General features: G+C 52.5%; 1 protein-coding gene across 1 annotated transcript in view; it reads right to left on the minus strand.

The window, feature by feature from the left end:
* LOC121568367 (short transient receptor potential channel 4) overlaps positions 1-17,208 on the minus strand; it is a 30,502-nt gene continuing 13,294 nt past the window's right edge. Inside the window, exons 6-15 of the mRNA XM_045216825.1 lie at positions 16,016-16,201; positions 15,714-15,864; positions 13,987-14,126; positions 3,408-3,551; positions 2,931-3,103; positions 2,240-2,435; positions 1,896-2,090; positions 1,218-1,259; positions 780-869; positions 1-588 (exon numbers count right to left, since the gene is read on the minus strand). Of these exons, the coding sequence (XP_045072760.1) occupies positions 1-588; positions 780-869; positions 1,218-1,259; positions 1,896-2,090; positions 2,240-2,435; positions 2,931-3,103; positions 3,408-3,551; positions 13,987-14,126; positions 15,714-15,864; positions 16,016-16,201 (1,905 nt within the window). The remainder of the gene's footprint in view (positions 589-779; positions 870-1,217; positions 1,260-1,895; positions 2,091-2,239; positions 2,436-2,930; positions 3,104-3,407; positions 3,552-13,986; positions 14,127-15,713; positions 15,865-16,015; positions 16,202-17,208) is intronic.

Consider the following 17,208-nt stretch of genomic DNA (forward strand, 5'->3'; position numbering starts at 1 on the left):
TTAACATTGACTCTTCTCTCTCTTCACTCTCCCCTCCTCTTCATTCTCTTCCTTCTCTGTACATGTCCTCTCCCTCGCTCCACCCTGCTCCTCCCACTCTCCAATACAGTCCAGCTCCTCCAGGTCAGCCTCTCCCATCTCCTCAGACACAGAGTAGAGCCCAAAGTCACAGCTGTCTTTGGGAAAGTCTTTCCTGGCCAGTCTGTCTTTGGTGGAGGGAGTGGAAGAGGAAGAGGAGATGGCGGTGGAGGAGGTGTCAGTGGAGGCCAGAGAGGGTACCACAGAGCCGTTGACCAGTCGGTTCAAGCCCTGAGAGGTGGAAGGGGATGTGGAGGAGGAGGTGAAGGAGGGGGCTGCCCTCTGCTGGAGCATGGATTTAGTGACGTGAAACATGTTGGTCTTAGGCATGGCCGGGGGGAACTTGGGGGAGTATTTGAAGGAGTGGTCAGGGTAGACCAGACTGGAGGCCCCTGCCCCTTCACTGGGTTTACTTCCCGCTAGAGCCACGCCCCCACTCCCGGGCCCCACCTTCCCCTTCATCATCCCCAGGACCTCATACCTAAAGCTGGAGATGTCCTGCTTCAGCTCCTGGGGAAAGAAACATACACACATACAACTTGTTTATCTATTTATGACATTTCCAGTGGACAGTGCACGTTAATCAACATTAATTGCCGAAGTTAGAAACAATGCTTATTTTTTGTCTGTGTCCCTGTCTGGTGCTGGATAGAGAAACAAATGTAAAGAAATGTGAAATGTCAGAGGAAACCAAACCTTACCTTAAAGTTCTCCTCAGTCAGTCCTTCCTCTGTCTTGGCATCTCTGATCATGGCTGCTACATATCTCTTCACCAGGTTCCTCAAAACCTCCTGAAAACAACACAGTCCACAGGTTGATAGAATCATATCAAATACATCCACTCCTGGGTTACTAACAACTTCTGGAGATAATATGGAAAACATAATCCTGAGAGTGGACAGGTAGAGGGATGCGTCCCAAATGGCATCCTATTCCCTATATACTGTAGTGCACTACTTTTGACCAGGGCCATAGAGCTCTGGTCAAAAGTAGTGCATTATATTGTGAATAGGGTGCCATTTGGGAAAAATCGAGTTCAAAATATGTGCATCTACGGAATGAAACACATTGAAAACTGACACATAACGAATGACAAGTAATCCATTTTATAGTGAAAAAACAAACACATAAATAAATACCTGATACTGGTGGTTTATTCTTACGTTTATAGCAGCCCGTCTCTACAAAAGAGGAACATTAATTTACTACAAAAGCACACCAGGCAGCATGACTAATCAGTTAATGTGATTTACTGCTTGGTGGAGACTTGGCCAGCTAGCTCTGTCATCACCTGCCCATTCTCTGTTAAAAGGATCGTTTTGTGAGCCAATGCTAACTAGCTGTACACAAGTATTTTTCGCTAAGCTAGCGCATATGCTAGTTAGCATTGGCTTGCGAAACTACTTCCTTCATACTGGACGCAGAGACAGAAAAATGGTTCATTGCCAAAATCCCGAACTATCCCTTTAACTTCTAACTGCTGATGCTTTCAGTCCAGTTATGTCTCATGATGCACGTCTAACCATTCTGGGAAGAACAGGTAATTTCATTCATGATAATTCATTGAGAACAACCCTCTGAGGCTAGAGGAGAAGAGAAGAAGTAGAAGTTTCAACCGTAAACTGTTCAGTAGAGTTGCAGAATTCCAGTAACTTTCCCAAAATTCCCAGGTCTTCCAGAAATCCCAGTTGGAAGATTCCCAGAATCAGAGGGGAATAAACAAGAAATCCAGGAATCATCCAACCAATTACTTAAATTTTACAGCCCTACTGTTCAGTAAAAGTATTGTTGATGTAGACTAGAGACTTAATCCTCACCCCTATCGTTCCAAATGTTTCTGTTTTCTTGGCCCTGGTGATCTTGAAGATGTGTTTCCTGATCCAGCAGATGAAGTACCAGATTGACTTGGGGCTAGGGATGATGTTGAATGGAGAAGGCAGAGTCCCTCCCTCTTCAAAGTAACTCATCCACAACTTGGTTCTTGCAAACTTCCACTCAATGTCTGCATGATCCTGAACAGAAACAACATATGCTAAGCATCTGAACAAGTGATATGAACAAAACTTTGTGATATAAATTACTGCAGACAGGTTGTTGGGCTCACAAACAAACAAGTGAATGAATGAATGATTTTGCTTTCCAGTGATAGTGTAAGACTCACAGCGATGTGTTGGTAGGAGTTGTTCATCATGGCGATCAGCATGTTGAGTAGAACCACCAGAGAGATGACATTATAGGTTCCAAACATGGTGGCCCCTATAAACTCTGTGAACTGGTGGTCTGCCTCCACGTTGGTCACATACAGACTGATCAACCCAAAGACAGACCAGAACAAAGACTGGAGCGTCTCAAACAACCTAGAGGAGAAAGATAGAGAGATGAGAGAGAAAGAAAGAGATGAGAGGGAGAGGGAGATGAGTGAAAGGGATGAAAGAGAGAGAAAGCGAGTGAAAGTGATGAAAGAGCGAGAGAGAGAGAGAGAGACAGAGAGAGAGAGAGAGAAAGGGATGAAAGAGAGAGCGAGAGAGAGAGAGATAAAAGGGAGAGGGGGTTATATTTCTAAATATATAAGGTAAGCAGGATCTACAAGAATAGTCAAGATATCATAAAAGGCTGCCATTCTACTTTTGCCCTAATCCAGGCAATTGGCAAAACATACGTATCCGTCTAAACGACAAAAATGTAAGGTTGCAAAATTCCAGTAACTTTCCCCAAATTCCAGAAATTCCTGGGTTTCCTGCTAATTGCCTAATGATTCCGGGAATTCTGGGAAAGTTAACAAAGTTTTTTAACCCTACCAAAACTTAAACATGTTACAAACGAACACATTATAATGCATGGTCTTTACTAACGTTGAAAAAGCGTTGTTCTGTGTTTCGCAGCGGATGCCCTTGCATCCCTTCAGGCCCTTGTCTGTCTCGTAGTAGAAGTAGAGCTGGTTGAGCCCGTTAGCGAAGGCCAGGAGCACCAGGCAGTAGATAAACAGGAATTTAAGGATGTCCAGCAGCATCCTGCCCAGAGAGATCTGGAATAATGAGGATTATCATCATATTCATCATCATCATCATCATAAACTAGAACCTTTCATACAATAAATTGCAGCTTTACAGATCATGGGTCATAAGTATCAATCTTCTCAGAGTAGGATTGCTGATCTAGGATCAGGTCCTCCCCTGACCATGTAATATTTTTCCTTTAAATAAAAGGAAAAACTGATCCTAAATTAGCAGTCCTACCCTAAGACCCTTAATACATACTGCCCCTGGACATAATGACAGAAACATAGCATTAAATTACAAATCATGTAAACGTAGTATGATAATCCTGACCTGTAGAGGTCCCAGGTGTGAGTTAGCTGTAAACAGAGAGATGAGGCGGAGGGAGCTGAAGATGTTAGCGATGGCAAACACAGCTTCTGCTACCAGGGTAGGATGCCACATCTGCCATTCGTTCCTGGCCCTGAAGCCGCTGTACTGTGGGAGAGAGGGAGAGACAGAGAGGGGACAGGTCAGAGTCTACTGTGGGAGAGAGGGAGAGACAGCGAGGGGGCAGGTCAGAGTCTACTGTGGGAGAGCGGGAGAGACAGAGAGGGGACAGGTCAGAGTCTACTGTGGGAGAGATGGAGAGATGGCGAGGGGACAGGTCAGAGTCTACTGTGGGAGAGAGGGAGAGACGGAGAGGGGACAGGTCAGAGTCTACTGTGGGAGAGAGGGAGAGACAGCGAGGGGACAGGTCAGAGTCTACTGTGGGAGAGAGGGAGAGACGGAGAGGGGACAGGTCAGAGTCTACTGTGGGAGAGAGGGAGAGACCGCGAGGGGACAGGTCAGAGTCTACTGTGGGAGAGAGGGAGAGACGGAGAGGGGACAGGTCAGAGTCCACTGTGGGAGAGATGGAGAGACAGCGAAGGGACAGATCAGAGTCTACTGTGGGAGAGAGGGCGAGACGGAGAGGGGACAGGTCAGAGTCCACTGTGGGAGAGATGGAGAGACGGAGAGGGGACAGGTCAGAGTGTACTGTGGGAGAGATGGAGAGGGGACAGGTCAGAGTCTACTGTGGGAGAGATGGAGAGACGGAGAGGGGACAGGTCAGAGTCTACTGTGGGAGAGAGGGAGAGACGGAGAGGGGACAGGTCAGAGTCTACTGTGGGAGAGATGGAGAGACAGCGAGGGGACAGCTCAGTCTACTGTGGGAGAGAGAGAGAGACGGAGAGGGGACAGGTCAGAGTCTACTGTGGGATAGATGGAGAGACAGCGAGGGGACAGGTCAGAGTCCACTGTGGGAGAGAGGGAGAGATGGAGAGGGGACAGGTCAGTCTACTGTGGGAGAGATGGAGAGACAGCGAGGGGACAGGTCAGAGTCCACTGTGGGAGAGATGGAGAGACGGAGAGGGGACAGGTCAGAGTCTACTGTGGGAGAGAGGGAGAGACAGAGAGGGGACAGGTCAGAGTCTACTGTGGGAGAGAGGGAGAGACCGCGAGGGGACAGGTCAGAGTCTACTGTGGGAGAGAGGGAGAGACGGAGAGGGGACAGGTCAGAGTCCACTGTGGGAGAGATGGAGAGACAGCGAAGGGACAGATCAGAGTCGACTGTGGGAGAGAGGGCGAGACGGAGAGGGGACAGGTCAGAGTCCACTGTGGGAGAGATGGAGAGACGGAGAGGGGACAGGTCAGAGTGTACTGTGGGAGAGATGGAGAGATGGAGAGGGGACAGGTCAGAGTCTACTTTGGGAGAGATGGAGAGACGGAGAGGGGACAGGTCAGAGTCTACTGTGGGAGAGAGGGAGAGACGGAGAGGGGACAGGTCAGAGTCTACTGTGGGAGAGATGGAGAGACAGCGAGGGGACAGCTCAGAGTCTACTGTGGGAGAGAGAGAGAGACGGAGAGGGGACAGGTCAGAGTCCACTGTGGGAGAGAGGGAGAGACGGAGAGGGGACAGGTCAGAGTCTACTGTGGGAGAGATGGAGAGACAGCGAGGGGACAGGTCAGAGTCCACTGTGGGAGAGATGGAGAGACGGAGAGGGGACAGGTCAGAGTCCGCTGTGGGAGAGATGGAGAGACGGCGAGGGGACAGGTCAGAGTCTACTGTGGGAGAGAGGGAGAGACGGAGAGGGGACAGGTCAGAGTCTACTGTGGGAGAGATGGAGAGACAGCGAGGGGACAGGTCAGAGTCTACTGTGGGAGAGATGGGGAGATGGCGAGATGACAGGTCAGAGTCTACTGTGGGAGAGAGGGAGAGACGGAGAGGGGACAGGTCAGAGTCTACTGTGGGAGAGATGGAGAGACAGAGAGGGGACAGGTCAGAGTCTACTGTGGGAGAGATGGAGAGACAGAGAGGGGACAGGTCAGAGTCTACTGTGGGAGAGAGGGAGAGACGGAGAGGGGACAGGTCAGAGTCTACTGTGGGAGAGAGGGAGAGACGGAGAGACGGAGAGGAGACAGGTCAGAGTCTACTGTGGGAGAGAGGGAGAGACGGAGAGGGGACAGGTCCGAGTCTACTGTGGGAGAGATGGAGAGTCAGAGAGGGGACAGGTCAGAGTCTACTGTGGGAGAGATGGAGAGACAGAGAGGGGACAGGTCAGAGTCTACTGTGGGAGAGATGGAGAGACAGAGAGGGGACAGGTCAGAGTCTACTGTGGGAGAGATGGAGAGACAGTGAGGGGACAGGTCAGAGTCTACTGTGGGAGAGAGGGAGAGACGGAGAGGGGACAGGTCAGAGTCTACTGTGGGAGAGATGGAGAGACAGAGAGGGGACAGGTCAGAGTCTACTGTGGGAGAGAGGGAGAGACAGAGAGGGGACAGGTCAGAGTCCACTGTGGGAGAGATGGAGAGACAGAGAGGGGACAGGTCAGAGTCCACTGTGGGAGAGATGTAGAGACAGCGAGGGGACAGGTCAGAGTCTACTGTGGGAGAGATGGAGAGATGGTGAGGGGACAGGTCAGAGTCTACTGTGGGAGAGAGGGAGAGACGGAGAGGGGACAGGTTAGAGTCTACTGTGGGAGAGATGGAGAGACAGAGAGGGGACAGGTCAGAGTCTACTGTGGGAGAGATGGAGAGACAGAGAGGGGACAGGTCAGAGTCTACTGTGGGAGAGATGGAGAGACAGAGAGGGGACAGGTCAGAGTCTACTGTGGGAGAGAGGGAGAGACAGAGAGGGGACAGGTCAGAGTCTACTGTGGGAGAGAGGGAGAGACCGCGAGGGGACAGGTCAGAGTCTACTGTGGGAGAGAGGGAGAGACGGAGAGGGGACAGGTCAGAGTCCACTGTGGGAGAGATGGAGAGACAGCGAAGGGACAGATCAGAGTCGACTGTGGGAGAGAGGGCGAGACGGAGAGGGGACAGGTCAGAGTCCACTGTGGGAGAGATGGAGAGACGGAGAGGGGACAGGTCAGAGTCTACTGTGGGAGAGATGGAGAGATGGAGAGGGGACAGGTCAGAGTCTACTTTGGGAGAGATGGAGAGACGGAGAGGGGACAGGTCAGAGTCTACTGTGGGAGAGAGGGAGAGACGGAGAGGGGACAGGTCAGAGTCTACTGTGGGAGAGATGGAGAGACAGCGAGGGACAGCTCAGAGTCTACTGTGGGAGAGAGGGAGAGACGGAGAGGGGACAGGTCAGAGTCTACTGTGGGAGAGATGGAGAGACAGCGAGGGGACAGGTCAGAGTCCACTGTGGGAGAGATGGAGAGAGACGGAGAGGGACAGGTCAGAGTCCGCTGTGGGAGAGATGGAGAGACGGCGAGGGGACAGGTCAGAGTCTACTGTGGGAGAGAGGGAGAGACGGAGAGGGGACAGGTCAGAGTCTACTGTGGGAGAGATGGAGAGACAGCGAGGGGACAGGTCAGAGTCTACTGTGGGAGAGATGGGGAGATGGCGAGATGACAGGTCAGAGTCTACTGTGGGAGAGAGGGAGAGACGGAGAGGGGACAGGTCAGAGTCTACTGTGGGAGAGATGGAGAGACAGAGAGGGGACAGGTCAGAGTCTACTGTGGGAGAGATGGAGAGACAGAGAGGGGACAGGTCAGAGTCTACTGTGGGAGAGAGGGAGAGACGGAGAGGGGACAGGTCAGAGTCTACTGTGGGAGAGAGGGAGAGACGGAGAGACGGAGAGGAGACAGGTCAGAGTCTACTGTGGGAGAGAGGGAGAGACGGAGAGGGGACAGGTCCGAGTCTACTGTGGGAGAGATGGAGAGACAGAGAGGGGACAGGTCAGAGTCTACTGTGGGAGAGATGGAGAGACAGAGAGGGGACAGGTCAGAGTCTACTGTGGGAGAGATGGAGAGACAGAGAGGGGACAGGTCAGAGTCTACTGTGGGAGAGATGGAGAGACAGTGAGGGGACAGGTCAGAGTCTACTGTGGGAGAGAGGGAGAGACGGAGAGGGGACAGGTCAGAGTCTACTGTGGGAGAGATGGAGAGACAGAGAGGGGACAGGTCAGAGTCTACTGTGGGAGAGATGGAGAGACAGAGAGGGGACAGGTCAGAGTCTACTGTGGGAGAGAGGGAGAGACAGAGAGGGGACAGGTCAGAGTCCACTGTGGGAGAGATGGAGAGACGGAGAGGGGACAGGTCAGAGTCCACTGTGGGAGAGATGGAGAGACAGCGAGGGGACAGGTCAGAGTCTACTGTGGGTGAGATGGAGAGATGGTGAGGGGACAGGTCAGAGTCTACTGTGGGAGAGAGGGAGAGACGGAGAGGGGACAGGTTAGAGTCTACTGTGGGAGAGATGGAGAGACAGAGAGGGGACAGGTCAGAGTCTACTGTGGGAGAGATGGAGAGACAGAGAGGGACAGGTCAGAGTCTACTGTGGGAGAGATGGAGAGACAGAGAGGGGACAGGTCAGAGTCTACTGTGGGAGAGAGGGAGAGACGGAGAGGGGACAGGTCAGAGTCTACTGTGGGAGAGAGGGAGAGACGGAGAGGGGACAGGTCAGAGTCTACTGTGGGAGAGATGGAGAGACAGCGAGGGGACAGATCAGAGTCTACTGTGGGAGAGAGGGAGAGACGGAGAGGGGACAGGTCAGAGTCTACTGTGGGAGAGATGGAGAGACAGCGAGGGGACAGGTCAGAGTCCACTGTGGGAGAGAGGGAGAGACGGAGAGGGGACAGGTCAGAGTCTACTGTGGAGAGAGGGAGAGACAGCGAGGGACAGGTCAGAGTCTACTGTGGGAGAGAGGGAGAGACGGAGAGGGGACAGGTCAGAGTCTACTGTGGGATAGAGGGAGAGACCGCGAGGGGACAGGTCAGAGTCTACTGTGGGAGAGAGGGAGAGACGGAGAGGGGACTGGTCAGAGTCTACTGTGGGAGAGAGGGAGAGACGGAGAGACGGAGAGGAGACAGGTCAGAGTCTACTGTGGGAGAGAGGGAGAGACGGAGAGGGGACAGGTCCGAGTCTACTGTGGGAGAGATGGAGAGACAGAGAGGGGACAGGTCAGAGTCTACTGTGGGAGAGATGGAGAGACAGAGAGGGGACAGGTCAGAGTCTACTGTGGGAGAGATGGAGAGACAGAGAGGGGACAGGTCAGAGTATACTGTGGGAGAGATGGAGAGACATTGAGGGGACAGGTCAGAGTCTACTGTGGGAGAGATGGAGAGACGGCGGCAGGTAGCTTAGTGGTTAAGAGCTGTAGCCAGTAACGGAAAGGCGAGTTCTAACCGAGACTAGGTGAAAAATCTGTCGAGCGAGAAGGCAGACTTAAAATTGCTCTGTAAGTCGCTGGATAAGAGCGTCTGCTAAATGACCAATTATTATTATTTATTATTACTGTGGGAGAGAAGGAGAGACGGAGAGGGGACAGGTCAGAGTCTACTGTGGGAGAGATGGAGAGACAGAGAGGGGACAGGTCAGAGTCTACTGTGGGAGAGATGGAGAGACAGAGAGGGGACAGGTTAGAGTCCACTGTGGGAGAGATGGAGAGACGGAGAGGGGACAGGTCAGAGTCCACTGTGGGAGAGATGTAGAGACAGCGAGGGGACAGGTCAGAGTCTACTGTGGGAGAGATGGAGAGATGGTGAGGGGACAGGTCAGAGTCTACTGTGGGAGAGAGGGAGAGACGGAGAGGGGACAGGTCAGAGTCTACTGTGGGAGAGATGAGAGACAGAGAGGGGACAGGTCAGAGTCTACTGTGGGAGAGATGGAGAGACAGAGAGGGGACAGGTCAGAGTCTACTGTGGGAGAGATGGAGAGACAGAGAGGGGACAGGTCAGAGTCTACTGTGGGAGAGATGGAGAGACAGCGAGGGGACAGGTCAGAGTCCACTGTGGGAGAGAGGGAGAGACGGAGAGGGGACAGGTCAGAGTCTACTGTGGGAGAGAGGGAGAGACGGAGAGGGGACAGGTCAGAGTCTACTGTGGGAGAGAGGGAGAGACAGCGAGGGGACAGGTCAGAGTCTACTGTGGGAGAGAGGGAGAGACTGAGAGGGGACAGGTCAGAGTCTACTGTGGGAGAGAGGGAGAGACCGCGAGGGGACAGGTCAGAGTCTACTGTGGGAGAGAGGGAGAGACGAAGAGGGGACAGGTCAGAGTCCACTGTGGGAGAGATGGAGAGACAGCGAGGGGACAGATCAGATTCTACTGTGGGAGAGAGGGCGAGACGGAGAGGGGACAGGTCTGAGTCCACTGTGGGATAGATGGAGAAACGGAGAGGGGACAGGTCAGAGTCTACTGTGGGAGAGATGGAGAGATGGAGAGGGGACAGGTCAGAGTCTACTGTGGGAGAAAGGGAGAGACGGAGAGGGGACAGCTCAGAGTCTACTGTGGTAGAGATGGAGAGATGGAGAGGGGACAGGTCAGAGTCTACTGTGGGAGAGAGGGAGAGACGGAGAGGGGACAGGTCAGAGTCTACTGTGGGAGAGAGGGAGAGACGGAGAGGGGACAGGTCAGAGTCTACTGTGGGAGAGAGGGAGAGACAGCGAGGGGACAGGTCAGAGTCTACTGTGGGAGGGAGGGAGAGACGGAGAGGGGACAGGTCAGAGTCTACTGTGGGAGAGAGGGAGAGACCGCGAGGGGACAGGTCAGAGTCTACTGTGGGAGAGATGGAGAGACGAAGAGGGGACAGGTCAGAGTCCACTGTGGGAGAGATGGAGAGACAGCGAGGGGACAGATCAGATTCTACTGTGGGAGAGAGGGCGAGACGGAGAGGGGACAGGTCTGAGTCCACTGTGGGATAGATGGAGAAACGGAGAGGGGACAGGTCAGAGTCTACTGTGGGAGAGATGGAGAGATGGAGAGGGGACAGGTCAGAGTCTACTGTGGGAGAAAGGGAGAGACGGAGAGGGGACAGCTCAGAGTCTACTGTGGGAGATAGGGAGAGACGGAGAGGGGACAGGTCAGAGTCTACTGTGGGATAGATGGAGAGACAGCGAGGGGACAGCTCAGAGTCTACTGTGGGAGAGAGGGAGAGACGGAGAGGGGACAGGTCAGAGTCTACTGTGGGAGAGATGGAGAGACAGCGAGGAGACAGGTCAGAGTCCACTGTGGGAGAGAGGGAGAGACGGAGAGGGGACAGGCCAGAGTCTACTGTGGGAGAGATGGAGAGACAGCGAGGGGACAGGTCAGAGTCCACTGTGGGAGAGATGGAGAGACGGAGAGGGGACAGGTCAGAGTCTACTGTGGGAGAGAGGGAGAGACGGAGAGGGGACAGGTCAGAGTCTACTGTGGGAGAGATGGAGAGACAGCGAGGGGACAGGTCAGAGTCTACTGTGGGAGAGATGGAGAGACGGCGAGGGGACAGGTCAGAGTCTACTGTGGGAGAGAGGGAGAGACGGAGAGGGGACAGGTCAGAGTCTACTGTGGGAGAGATGGAGAGACAGAGAGGGGACAGGTCAGAGTCTACTGTGGGAGAGAGGGAGAGACAGAGAGGGGACAGGTCTGAGTCTACTGTGGGAGAGATGGAGAGACAGAGAGGGGACAGGTCAGAGTCTACTGTGGGAGAGATGGAGAGACAGAGAGGGGACAGGTCAGAGTCTACTGTGGGAGAGATGGAGAGATGGAGAGGAGACAGGTCAGAGTCTACTGTGGGAGAAAGGGAGAGACGGAGAGGGGACAGCTCAGAGTCTACTGTGGGAGAGATGGAGAGATGGAGAGGGGACAGGTCAGAGTCTACTGTGGGAGAGAGGGAGAGACGGAGAGGGGACAGGTCAGAGTCTACTGTGGGAGAGATGGAGAGATAGCGAGGGGACAGCTCAGAGTCTACTGTGGGAGAGAGGGAGAGACGGAGAGGGGACAGGTCAGAGTCTACTGTGGGAGAGATGGAGAGACAGCGAGGAGACAGGTCAGAGTCCACTGTGGGAGAGAGGGAAAGACGGAGAGGGGACAGGTTTGAGTCTACTATGGGAGAGATGGAGAGACAGCGAGGGGACAGGTCAGAGTCCACTGTGGGAGAGATGGAGAGACGGAGAGGGGACAGGTCAGAGTCCACTGTGGGAGAGATGGAGAGACAGAGAGGGGACAGGTCAGAGTCTACTGTGGGAGAGAGGGAGAGACGGAGAGGGGACAGGTCAGAGTCTACTGTGGGAGAGATGGAGAGACAGCGAGGGGACAGGTCAGAGTCTACTGTGGGAGAGATGGAGAGACGGCGAGGGGACAGGTCAGAGTCTACTGTGGGAGAGAGGGAGAGACGGAGAGGGGACAGGTCAGAGTCTACTGTGGGAGAGATGGAGAGACAGAGAGGGGACAGGTCAGAGTCTACTGTGGGAGAGATGGAGAGACAGAGAGGGGACAGGTCAGAGTCTACTGTGGGAGAGATGGAGAGACAGAGAGGGGACAGGTCAGAGTCTACTGTGGGAGAGAGGGAGAGACGGAGATGGGACAGGTCAGAGTCTACTGTGGGAGAGAGGGAGAGATGGAGAGACGGAGAGGAGACAGGTCAGAGTCTACTGTGGGAGAGAGGGAGAGACGGAGAGGGGACAGGTCAGAGTCTACTGTGGGAGAGATGGAGAGAGAGAGAGGGACAGGTCAGAGTCTACTGTGGGAGAGATGGAGAGACAGAGAGGGGACAGGTCAGAGTCTACTGTGGGAGAGATGGAGAGACAGAGAGGGGACAGGTCAGAGTCTACTGTGGGAGAGATGGAGAGACAGAGAGGGGACAGGTCAGAGTCTACTGTGGGAGAGAGGGAGAGACGGAGAGGGGACAGGTCAGAGTCTACTGTGGGAGAGATGGAGAGACAGAGAGAGGACAGGTCAGAGTCTACTGTGGGAGAGATGGAGAGACAGAGAGGGGACAGGTCAGAGTCTACTGTGGGAGAGAGGGAGAGACGGAGAGGGGACAGGTCAGAGTCCACTGTGGGAGAGATGGAGAGACGGAGAGGGGACAGGTCAGAGTCCACTGTGGGAGAGATGGAGAGACAGCGAGGGGACAGGTCAGAGTCTACTGTGGGAGAGTTGGAGAGACGGCGAGGGGACAGGTCAGAGTCTACTGTGGGAGAGAGGGAGAGACGGAGAGGGGACAGGTCAGAGTCTACTGTGGGAGAGATGGCGAGACAGAGAGGGGACAGGTCAGAGTCTACTGTGGGAGAGATGGAGAGACAGAGAGGGGACAGGTCAGAGTCTACTGTGGGAGAGAGGAGAGACGGAGAGGGGACAGGTCAGAGTCTACTGTGGGAGAGATGGCGAGACAGCGAGGGGACAGGTCAGAGTCTACTGTGGGAGAGATGGAGAGACGGCGGAGGGACAGGTCAGAGTCTACTGTGGGAGAGAGGGAGAGACGGAGAGGGGACAGGTCAGAGTCTACTGTGGGAGAGATGGCGAGACAGAGAGGGGACAGGTCAGAGTCTACTGTGGGAGAGATGGAGAGACAGAGAGGGGACAGGTCAGAATCTACTGTGGGAGAGATGGAGAGACAGAGAGGGGACAGGTCAGAGTCTACTGTGGGAGAGATGGAGAGACAGCGAGGGGACAGGTCAGAGTCTACTGTGGGAGAGATGGAGAGACGGCGAGGGGACAGGTCAGAGTCTACTGTGGGAGAGAGGGAGAGACGGATAGGGGACAGGTCAGAGTCTACTGTGGGAGAGATGGAGAGACAGAGAGGGGAAAGGTCAGAGTCTACTGTGGGAGAGATGGAGAGACAGAGAGGGGACAGGTCAGAGTCTACTGTGGGAGAGATGGGAGAGAGAGGGGACAAGTCAGAGTCTACTGTGGGAGAGAGGGAGAGACGGATAGGGGACAGGTCAGAGTCTACTGTGGGAGAGATGGAGAGACAGAGAGGGGAAAGGTCAGAGTCTACTGTGGGAGAGATGGAGAGACAGAGAGGGGACAGGTCAGAGTCTACTGTGGGAGAGAGGGAGAGACAGAGAGGGGACAGGTCAGAGTCTACTGTGGGAGAGAGGGAGAGAGAGAGGGGACAGGTCAGAGTCTACTGTGGGAGAGAGGGAGAGACGGAGAGGGGACAGGTCAGAGTCTACTGTGGGAGAGATGGAAGAGACGGAGAGGGGACAGGTCAGAGTCTACTGTGGGAGAGATGGAGAGACAGAGAGGGGACAGGTCAGAGTCTACTGTGGGAGAGAGGGAGAGAGAGAGGGGACAGGTCAGAGTCTACTGTGGGAGAGAGGGAGAGACGGAGAGGGGACAGGTCAGAGTCTACTGTGGGAGAGATGGAAGAGACGGAGAGGGGACAGGTCAGAGTCTACTGTGGAAGAGAGGGAGAGACGGAGAGGGGACAGGTCAGAGTCTACTGTGGGAGAGATGGAAGAGACGGAGAGGAGACAGGTCAGAGTCTACTGTGGGAGAGAGGGAGAGACGGAGAGGGGACATTCCATAGTAAGTCCAATAGGCCTGCTCCACCTGACAACTTTTGACGAGCGTGAGCTGCTCCTATTCATTTTAATGAAGCCTGAGTGTCAGCTGGTTGAATTTTCAAGAATTCGTTGCAGATTTATTCAAGCGTATTTCATATTATCTAGTACACAACAACCATCATACCTTGACATAGGCAACAATCTTCAGAGAGATGGTAGCCAGGTACAGAGAGTTCATAACAAAGTCCATGAGGTTCCACCAGTCATGGATATAGTCCTGGAATCCTCCATCCCACATCTGTTTGATCTCTGTCCAGATGAAGCCTATAGGACAGAGAACAGACCAGCAGGGTTAATTATGTCCCAAATGGCATCATATCCCTTACAAAGTGCATTACTTTTGACCAGAGCCCTACGTAAATCCGTTTTGACCAGAGCCCTATGTAACTCACCCTATTCCCTACATAGTGCACTACTTTTGAAGAGGGCCTATGGGGGTCAAAAGTAGTGATCTAAATAGGGAATATGGTGCCATTTGGGACACAGACCTAGAGTTAGGGTTAGGGTTGTCATGTCTGTCTGACGCCCGGCAGAGCTAATCTATCATGTCTGTCTCACTTTTCTGATCTATGGCCACATTCCTCAGGTGAAGAGGGAGTGTTCAAATCAACTCAAATTGTATTTGTCACATGCGCTGAATACAACAGGTGTAGACTTAACCGTGAAATGCTTGCTTATGAGCCCTTCCAAACGATGCAGAGTTAAATAATTATAATAAAAATAAAATAGTAACACAAGAGGAATAAAATACACAAGAATGGAGCTACTGTATGTACAGGGAGTACCAGTACCAGATCAATGTGCAGGGGTATGAGGTATTTCAGGTAGATATGTACATGAAGGCAGGGCAAAGTGACTCGTTATGCATGTGTGTGTACAGATGTAGGATCTTAACTTGACCACTTTTTTGTTGGTGAGAATTTTCCAGCATTGCAGGAAATGCAAACTTGTAGTGTATTTGAGTTTTGAAAAGTATTCTAAAGTTTGTGATTTCCACTTTGAAATTGATTTGCCCTAACGTAAAATATATCAATCCCTACCAAAATGTCCATTCATTATAATCCACATAATCATTTACATTTCCTGTTGCTGCAGGATTATTTTCCTGCTGTAGCAATCTGGCTCAAATTAAGATCCTACGTCTGTATGTATGTTTGTGTTGTCGGTATGCGTGTTATGTGTCTGTTTCTATCTGTTTCGGAGCCTGTTAGTCCAAGAGCCGATGCTCCGGTACCATTTGCTGGACGGTATGTCTTGGGTAGCTGCAGTCTTTGGCAATTTTTCGGGCCTTCCTCTGACATCGCCTGATATAGAGGTCCTGGATTGCAGGGAGCTCGGCCCCAGTGATGTACAGGGCTGTCCACACTACCCTCTGTAGCGCTTTGCTATTGAGGGTGGTGCATTTGCCATATCAAGCGGTGATGCAGGACAGGTAGACAGTTATGAGCAGGTAGACAGGTAGCATACCCATGCATCCTGCCATGCGGTTGTACTGAACAGAACACCATAATGGGAGTTACATCGGAAACACATAGGCTGGGTTGTCTTACAATACAGTGTGCGTTCAATGCATGAAAACCAGCTGTAAAAGGTAGATAGAGTATTTGGCTGAAACACAAGCTTGGTTTCCACCATTTCCTGTCAGAATTGTCATCAACTAACATCATTAACATCAATAGCAGTTTACTTGGTATGTCTCAAATGACACTCTATTATCAGCTGACCTTCTGTGAAGTTGAAATCTTGTTATGTATCATAGTGCAGGAATAAAGCACTAGGGAGGGAGCAGCATGTGTCCGGGTCTTTCCTTTCTTGATCAGCACATCTACGCGCGCACACACACACTCTTACCCAGTACCCAGGGCAGTATCATCCATTCCACCACAGTAGGAGTCGGCCCCTGTCTGTTGGGGTCTGTAGAGACGATGTGCTGAGAGGCCAGCAGCAGCAGGAACAGGAAGGTGAGATACGACGTTGTGTGGCAGATAAACTTGATGAAGGGCTTCCTAATGATGAAGAAGAAGATTACTTTATTGTCCATTAGGTCTAACAGAAATTCAACTTCAGCTCCCTGACAGATTTTTCCCATCAGACCAGGGATTCAAACTGGCAACCCTCTAGTTGCTGGCCTGCCTCTCTAACCTCTAGGCCACTTGCCTGATGAAGTATCCATAGTGGCTCTTAGGAGAGACCAGGTAGCAAAGGGAGAAGACGGGGAAGAGGAGGCCGATGAAGACACAGGTTAGGAATTTCCCTGCCCAGTGACGACGCCTCCACCCAGGGAACTCATCGTACCAACGAGACGCAAGCAACTGCTGACAGTTGGGCTGGGCTACAAACTGGAGGAGGGAGATTGAGGAGGAGGGGAGGGGAGAAGGAGGAGGGGAGGGGAGGGGAGGAAAGGAGAGAGAGAGAGATAGGGAGGAAAAAGAGGAGGGAGAGAGGGATAGAGGTGGTATGAGGGAGGGAGGGAGGGAGGGAGGGAGGGAGGGAGGGAGGGAGGGAGGGAGGGAGGGAGGGAGGGAGGGAGGGAGGGAGGGAAAGAGAGAGTGAGTCAGCCTTTATGATACATTACTGATGAGTTGTTATTGGAGACCTGTGTGTCTAATGCAACTTCACAATGTTTACTATTCTTTCTCACTTGCTTTCCACTCCACATTGACAAACAACTGACACGAAAACAGGCACATCTTAAGCAAGCCTGGGCAGTTGGGTACAGCATACAGCATACTGACAGTTGGACAGTTGGACAGTTGGGCACAGCAGTAAACACACTCAGCTAATGGAGGAGGTCAATTGAGTTCCCAGATTACATTATGTGTGCATCCCAAATGACACTCTATGTGCCATTTGTGACGCAGTCAATGACTGTTCAGTCTGGTTTAGTCCAGCATCACCTCAAGCTGTTAATGACCTTAATGTGCATGATCATTCTGATGAGTGTTACCAGCTGTCCCTGGCCTGGTCCCAAGTGTCCCTCCCTGGCATCTCTGTTCCTCTCTAATATCCTCTTCACACACTGTTCTGCGCTGTGTCGGATGCTTTCTCTTCATATTGTCCTTGTCAGCACGGTTCCAGGAACTGTGGTGGATGTGTAACCAGACCGTTACAGTTAGGCTCAACTAGGCTCAGTAGTGTGAAAAGGGTATGTATCTCAGATCAGCCTCTGCTTACAAGGTTTGATAAGGAACACTCTATTAGTCTCAGGCACTATCTAAAACACTCTCTGTCTCAGTCGCTCTCTGACTGATGACCTCACTAATGACCTCATCCCCCACAATGCCCTGCTCTAAGTGATGGGGATCCATTTGGTTGTAATTTCTTTGTAATTCTGTTAGACTGAGAT

This window comes from Coregonus clupeaformis, chromosome 6 (assembly GCF_020615455.1).
Source record: "Coregonus clupeaformis isolate EN_2021a chromosome 6, ASM2061545v1, whole genome shotgun sequence".
In the NCBI taxonomy this organism is placed as follows: Eukaryota; Metazoa; Chordata; class Actinopteri; order Salmoniformes; family Salmonidae; genus Coregonus; species Coregonus clupeaformis.